At 50.1% G+C, this 7479-nt stretch overlaps 1 protein-coding gene across 1 annotated transcript; it reads left to right on the top strand.

Moving 5' to 3' along the window:
* The first annotated feature begins 30 nt into the window (after positions 1-30).
* On the top strand, positions 31-5189 carry Exoc8 (exocyst complex component 8). The gene has a single exon (XM_050146892.1). It carries the CDS (start codon positions 178-180, stop codon positions 2326-2328), a length of 2151 nt encoding a protein of 716 aa, XP_050002849.1. The 5' UTR covers positions 31-177; the 3' UTR covers positions 2329-5189.
* Positions 5190-7479: the final 2290 nt, after the last annotated feature.

A 7479-nucleotide genomic window follows, 5' to 3' on the forward strand; every position in this document is an offset into this window, starting at 1 on the left:
GCAGGAGGAGAACCTCGCCTCTCGCACAGGCGCAATGCGACGCTCAGCTCCGGCGCAGGCGTTCGGGTGTCGCTCCCGCCCCGCTTCCTTCTCAGTCTTCTCTGTGGGACTCGGGTGGGGCCCGGGAGCGGCGAGTGACAGCGACGGCGGGCGGCGGGCGCAGGACGGGGAGCAGCCATGTCGGACAGCGGGGCGAGCCGCCTGCGGAGGCAGCTGGAGTCGGGGGGCTTCGAGGCGCGGCTGTACGTGAAGCAGCTGTCGCAGCAATCGGACGGCGACCGCGACCTGCAGGAGCACCGGCAGCGCGTGCAGGCGCTGGCGGAGGAGACGGCGCAGAACCTGAAGCGCAATGTCTACCAGAACTACCGGCAGTTCATCGAGACGGCGCGCGAGATCTCGTACCTGGAGAGCGAGATGTACCAGCTGAGTCACCTGCTGACGGAGCAGAAGAGCAGCCTGGAGAGCATCCCGCTGGCCCTGCTGCCCGCCGCCGCCGCGGGCGCCTCCACGGCTGAGGACCCGGCGGGCGCGGGGCCCCGGGAGCGCGGGGCGGCCCAGGCAGGCTTCCTGCCCGGCTCGGCGGGCGGTCCCCGCGACGGCCCCGGCGCGGGCGAGGAGGGCAAGCAACGCACGCTCACCACGCTGCTGGAGAAGGTCGAGGGCTGCAGGGACCTGCTGGAGACGCCGGGCCAGTACCTGGTGTACAACGGGGACCTGGTGGAGTACGAGGCGGACCACATGGCCCAGCTGCAGCGCGTGCACGGCTTCCTCATGAACGACTGTCTGCTGGTGGCCACCTGGCTGCCGCAGCGGCGGGGCATGTACCGCTACAACGCGCTCTACCCGCTGGACCGCCTGGCGGTGGTCAACGTCAAGGACAACCCGCCCATGAAGGATATGTTCAAGCTGCTCATGTTCCCCGAGAGCCGCATCTTTCAGGCGGAAAATGCCAAGATTAAACGCGAGTGGCTGGAAGTGCTGGAGGAAACCAAGAGGGCGCTCAGCGACAAGAGGAGGAGGGAGCAGGAGGAGGCCGCGGCCCCCCGCGCGCCGCCACCGGTCACTTCCAAGAGCGGCAACCCATTTGAGGACGAGGATGATGAAGAACTGGTCCCCCCCGAGGTCGAGGAGGAAAAGGTAGACCTCTCCATGGAGTGGATCCAGGAGTTGCCCGAAGACCTAGATGTCTGTATTGCGCAGAGGGACTTTGAGGGCGCCGTGGACTTGCTGGACAAACTGAATCACTACCTGGAAGATAAGCCCAGCCCACCTCCTGTGAAAGAGCTGAGGGCCAAAGTGGACGAAAGAGTGCGGCAGCTCACCGACGTGCTGGTGTTTGAGCTCTCCCCGGATCGCTCTCTGAGAGGCGGCCCAAAGGCGACTCGCAGGGCAGTGTCGCAGCTGATCCGGCTGGGCCAGTGCACGAAGGCCTGTGAGCTGTTTCTGAGGAACAGGGCAGCAGCCGTGCACACTGCCATCCGCCAGCTTCGGATCGAGGGCGCCACCCTGCTGTACATCCACAAGCTCTGCCATGTCTTCTTTACCAGCCTGCTGGAGACGGCAAGGGAATTTGAGACAGACTTTGCAGGCACGGACAGCGGCTGCTACTCTGCATTCGTGGTCTGGGCAAGGTCTGCGATGGGCATGTTTGTGGACGCTTTCAGCAAGCAGGTTTTCGACAGCAAGGAGAGCCTGTCCACTGCAGCCGAGTGTGTGAAAGTGGCCAAGGAGCACTGCCAACAGCTGGGAGAGATTGGGCTGGATCTCACCTTCATCATCCATGCCCTGCTGGTGAAGGACATCCAGGGGGCCTTACACAGTTACAAGGAGATTATCATTGAAGCCACCAAGCACCGAAACTCAGAGGAGATGTGGCGCCGGATGAACCTGATGACCCCTGAGGCCCTGGGAAAGCTCAAAGAGGAGATGAGAAGTTGTGGGGTCAGTAACTTCGAGCAGTACACGGGAGATGACTGCTGGGTGAACTTGAGCTACACGGTGGTGGCTTTCACCAAGCAGACCATGGGCTTCCTGGAGGAGGCGTTGAAACTGTACTTCCCAGAGCTACACATGGTGCTCCTGGAGAGTCTGGTGGAAGTCATCCTGGTCGCCGTGCAGCACGTGGACTACAGCCTGCGGTGCGAGCAGGACCCAGAGAAGAAGGCCTTCATCAGGCAGAATGCATCCTTCCTTTATGAAACTGTCCTCCCAGTGGTGGAGAGGAGGTTTGAGGAAGGTGTGGGGAAGCCTGCCAAGCAGCTGCAGGACCTGCGGAATGCATCCAGACTCCTGCGGGTGAATCCCGAGAGCACCACTTCTGTGGTCTGAGTCCCTGGTCTGGGGTGTGCGTGCGTGCGTGCGTGCGTGTGTGTGTGTGTGTGTGTGTGTGTGCACAGACTACAGTGCACTATCTGTATTTATATGACACTTGTCAGGACATTCCTCAGAGTCAAAACAGCATACACAGTACCCTCGTAGAAACACAGTCAAAGGAGAAAAGAAAATGTGTTAAGTGCCCCCATACTGGAATTATTAGTGCATAAGCCACACTTTCATACTAACTCCTTAAGGAATGCATGGTCACACCATGGCATTTCAGATTACCCTCCGACTTGAAACACACTTCTCACCGTAGGACATCCAGGAGCAATGCACTCTGTGCCACCTAGAAAAATATGTAAACCCCAGCAAAATTGTAGCTTCTTAATGGTCAGTGCTATGTAATGCATTGGCTTTATGTATTCCTTAAACTAATCCATTTGGAGAGAAGATAGGAGTTGGGAAAACTGGTTTGGGATAGATTTGGATAAGTGGGTACCAGATTCTCCAGTGTTCATAGGTACATGGAAGTCTTCATAAAACAACTCCGCAGACATCCAAAAGATAGTATGTTCCACGGCTAATTAGCATCATAGTATTTCGCTCGGGTGCATCTTTCCGGGAATCACGAGGACTATGGTGAATTTTTAACATATTCCAGACCAATGAATTTGCTGCTGCAGTGCCTTTGCCATGTTCAGGAAGGGAAAGGCACACCCCAAGAAGCCTGGCCGTGGGTGAGTGGCTGCAGGCTGCTGTAGGCCCCAGCCTGGTTTAGGAGCCATTGAGATTTAAGGTGAATGCAGAGCTCCTTTTTTGAATATTTACTGGTAGTTCAAGGTCTGTGTAGATGAGGAGTTAGAAAAGTAATGCAAACTCACTGTTAAAGAATGCCTGCTTTGAGCAGAGATTTGTTTGTTTTCTTGAGATAGGTTTCAGCCCAGGCTGGTGTCATGGGCTGGTTTTGTACCCAAGGAAGACCCTGAATTTCTAAATCTAACTCCACTTCCCAAGGGCTGGGGTTACAGGTGTGTGCCACCATGCCCAGTTTATGCTGTGTTGGGAAATCCAGGGCTTTGTGCATACCAGGCAAGCCACATCCTCTGCCCTGATGGGTGTCCCCCCCCCTTTTTTTTTAACTTAGTGGATAATTGAGGAGAGATAGATATGCCTCAAGCACAGGGAAGGGACCTTTTGTGACCCCTCCAATGCTGTGTTGCACTTTAAAACACAAGCGCCAGGAATGCTGATGCTTTTAATAGCTGCACTGGAAGCAAGAGGCAGGTGTGTGTATTCAAGGCCAGCTGGGTCAACAAAGTGAACTCCAGGACAGGCAGGGCTCTGTAGAAAAACCCTGCCTCAAAAGCAACAAAAAAAAAAAAAAACTTTTAGGAGAATTGCAGGTTATTTCAGATTGTTCAGTAAAGGAAAGTGTAGGCGGGTGGGAGCTACAGCTTGTAGAATGCTCTGCTTTATGCTGATATCTAATGTTCCTCTAGTAGAAAGTGTTTTCCAAGACCTGCTTACCCACTAGCCTCCACCTGTGGCTTGTGTCCATGATGCTGTTTTTATACCACTGCTTCTAAGGGTTATTTCTCTTCTGAATACAAAAGATAGTGTTAAGACATAAAATTGTGTAAAACCTTAAATGGTAGGGCTGGAGAGATGGCTCAGAGGTTAAGAGCACTGGCATTTCTTTTAGAGGTCCTGAGTTCAATTCCCAGCAACCACATGGTGGCTCACAACCATCCATAATGAGATCTGCTGCCCTCTTCTGGCATGTTTGACCACATACAGCCAGAACACTGTATACATAATAAATAAATAAAATCAAGAAAAAAAAAAAAAACCAAAAACCTTACATGGTTTCTGCAGTGATTTAGGCCATAAAACTCCTTGACTTAGTTAACTCATTTCAGACCAGACCAACATTTTTTATTTTTTAGCTCTACGTACTTAAAAAGTTGGAAATCACCATTGCTGATTACTTTTTTTCTTTTAGGATTTTTTTTTTTTAACAGGGTTTTTCTATGTAGTCCTGGATGTCTTGGAACTCTCTATGTAGACCAGGTTGGCCTTGAACTCAGAAATCTCCCTGCCTCTGCCTCCTAAGTGCCAGGATTAAAGGCTTGTACCACTCTGCTGAGCATAGGGTTTTTTTTTTTTTTTACATGACCATAACTGATTCCCAGCCAAACAAAAATACTAATTTAAGATAATTGGAAATTTGAATTTCATAGAATTGTGTGGTTGTGGTGATTATTTGGTGCCTCCTGAAGTCTGATATATGGAATGTTGTGTGTGAATACAGTGCTGGGTTCTGGGGAATGGAAAGCTGTGCAGAGAGCTGTAAGAATGACTGTGTTTCCTCACATAATAAATCTATGGAAATGGAAGTAGAGAATTTTATTCTGCTAAGAATGGGCCAATGTGTTCCTCAGTATAGTAGAGGGAGTCTGGCAAGTCTGTGTTCCTGGGAAGCTGACTGGATCCACCTTGGGTGCCAGACACCAAGCAAGTTCTAAAGCACTGGCACGGTGACAGTGGCATTCATTCTGACTCCCACTTGAACATTAATTACCTTTTCTTGTTTGGTTCAACACTAACTGCACAGATCAGGAATTACAGTGGGATTAATTAAGGTTGGAATTTGGTCTCTGATGAAAGCCTGACACTTAAGTGCTCCAAGTCCTTTCTGTTCAAGATGCTGCCTGTCGATAGATTCCCAGCACTTTGCTCCTGCACCTTGATTCTCAGCTAGGATTGGAAGCTGGGGCTTGCTGTTGAAGATGACAGCATTGCTGTATACTTCGATATGCTGTAAAATGACATTTTCTAAACTGATAAAATAAAGCTTTACAATGTTTTCATACTGGATAGAATTGCTACTGTGTTAACATTCTATTTGGTTATCTGTCTGCACTTACTTTGATAACAGGATCTTGCTCTAGCCCTGGCTGGCTTAGAACTGTCTTTGTAGACCATGCTGGTATTGAGCTAAGAGATCCTCCTGTCTCTGCCTCCAGAGTGCTGGGATTGTAAAATGTGTGCAGCCAGCCACCACCTGTCTGGTCAGTTCTATTTATGTTTATTCAGTATTTTTTTTTTTTTTTTTTTTTTTAGGTTTTTCAAGACAGGGTTTCTCTGTAGCTTTGGAATCTCTCCTGGAACTCAATCTGTAGACCAGGTTGGCCTCAAACTCACAGAGATCCACCTGCCTCTGCCTCCCAAGTGCTGGGATTAAAGGCATGTGCCACCACTGCCTGGCTTTATTCAATATTCTTATGTTTTTATTTACATGGAGAGGACAGAGAACTACTAGATTTTAAGTATTGTACATACTGTCAGAATTGAGAATAAATAGTTTAAGTCTTGAGGGTGCTGGAGATCAAGCCCAGGGCCTTATGCTAAGCAAGTACTTAAAGCAACACCCAGGGTCCTAGAAAGCCCAAGGTTTTTAGGCTATCCTTGAGTGGGAAATTTCAGATGTACAAGTGAGAATTTTAAGAGCCAAGTTTTATGCTACCTGTGGATCACTGACTGAGGTAAATATCACAACAGTGGGTGGGAAATAAGAAAGCCACTATAGAGTTAAAGGACCAAACACTGTGCTTCACGCTGCCTGTCCTATGTTTAAAAATAGGACAATGTTAACAAAAATGGCTATGGACCGCAGGAACACTGTGGCAGTTTCTCATGAAACTCCTGGCAAATACAGGTGTGAAAAGAAAGGGAAGCGTGTACCATGGGCATGTCTGGAAGAGACCTGAAGGGACTGCAGAGAGCAACAGGGTCCTCACCCATGTCAAACGCCCAACAGTCTGCTAGGCAACCCTGGCAAGCGCTATGTGCACTGCCCCCAGAATTCAGTTACCTGGCTTTATTCACACAAGTGTTTCAAAGCATCTCACTGTAGCTTTACTTCCCGGGGGTTTTCTGTGACAGCGTAGTGTCCACAGTTAACAAATCATGACTTCATTTTCTGTAATCTTGTTAGCATCACGGGTTTGTGACTTGAAAATATCCTGAGTTGGATGTGATGGCACACATTTTTAATCCCAGCATTCAGGAGGCAGTGGCAAGGGAATCTCTGGCTAATCACGGCTACCTAGTGAAACCCTGCCTGAAAGAAAGGCCAGGTGCATCCCTTTAATCCCAGCTAGGAGGTAGAGGCAGGCAGATAGATCTCTGAGTTCGAGGCCAGCCTGGTTTACATAGTGAATTCAGGACAGCTATGACAATGTAGAAACCCTGGTGAGAGAGTGAGAGTGAGAGGGGGAGAGGGAGAGGGAGAGGGGGAGAGAGAGAGAGAGAGAGAGAGAATGAGATGATATATATATAATCTATTTCTAGGTGTTGCTGTGCCAAACAGTCCCCTTTCTGTTATTTACATTAACCCATGTATTGTAAGCTAGAGATCTCCAATAGCAGTGCTTCTACTGGCCTTTCAGTCTCTGGTGGCAGACCTGACTGTGCCACAGATATGGCACTGTAGGTCTAAGTCCCTCTGGCCACTGTTTTTATGCAGGAACCACGATGCCAGATGCCCACAGTCTGTCTCTTCTGCTTGGTCTTGCCACCGAAGGATCTAGTAAACATAGTGTGCTGGCTGACTTCAATTTTCCACACCATTTTCCTGGAGGTACCTTTTTGAGCCTGGGATAAGGTGTAGTACAGTGCTTGCCTAGCGTGCACAACGGTCAGAGTTCAATCTCCAGCACTGCAGAAGCACTGTATAAATCAGCATGGTGGTGCATGCCTGTAGTCTCTCTCAGCACTGAGGCGGAGTCAGGAGGACCTGAAGCTCATTCATCTTCAGCCACCTGGTGAGTTCAAGGCCAGCACCTGGCTGGTGAACAGCTCAGCTCAGGTCAGAAGAGTGTGCTTAGGTGTGGCAGCTGACAGTGGCTGCCCACCAGAGTCCACTGCCAGGACCACTGTTCAGTGGCCCTGCTCATTTCAACATGCGGGAATCCCCTCTAGCTTCTCAAAGCAGCAAATGTTGCCATAGGGCCTGTCTGTCATAGGCCCTGGAATAGAGGCACCACCTGGGGAATTAGGAAAAAGGACCATACTGGGCTTCTCAGTGACCCTCCTTGGTTCTTACATTAAAATGCCTGTCCCCGATGATTGAGCTGTAGCCTAGATTCATATACTGAG

Source organism: Alexandromys fortis, unplaced genomic scaffold (assembly GCF_014885135.2).
Source record: "Alexandromys fortis isolate MF-2015 unplaced genomic scaffold, M_Fortis_MF-2015_v1.1 scaffold_12, whole genome shotgun sequence".
In the NCBI taxonomy this organism is placed as follows: domain Eukaryota; kingdom Metazoa; phylum Chordata; class Mammalia; order Rodentia; family Cricetidae; genus Alexandromys; species Alexandromys fortis.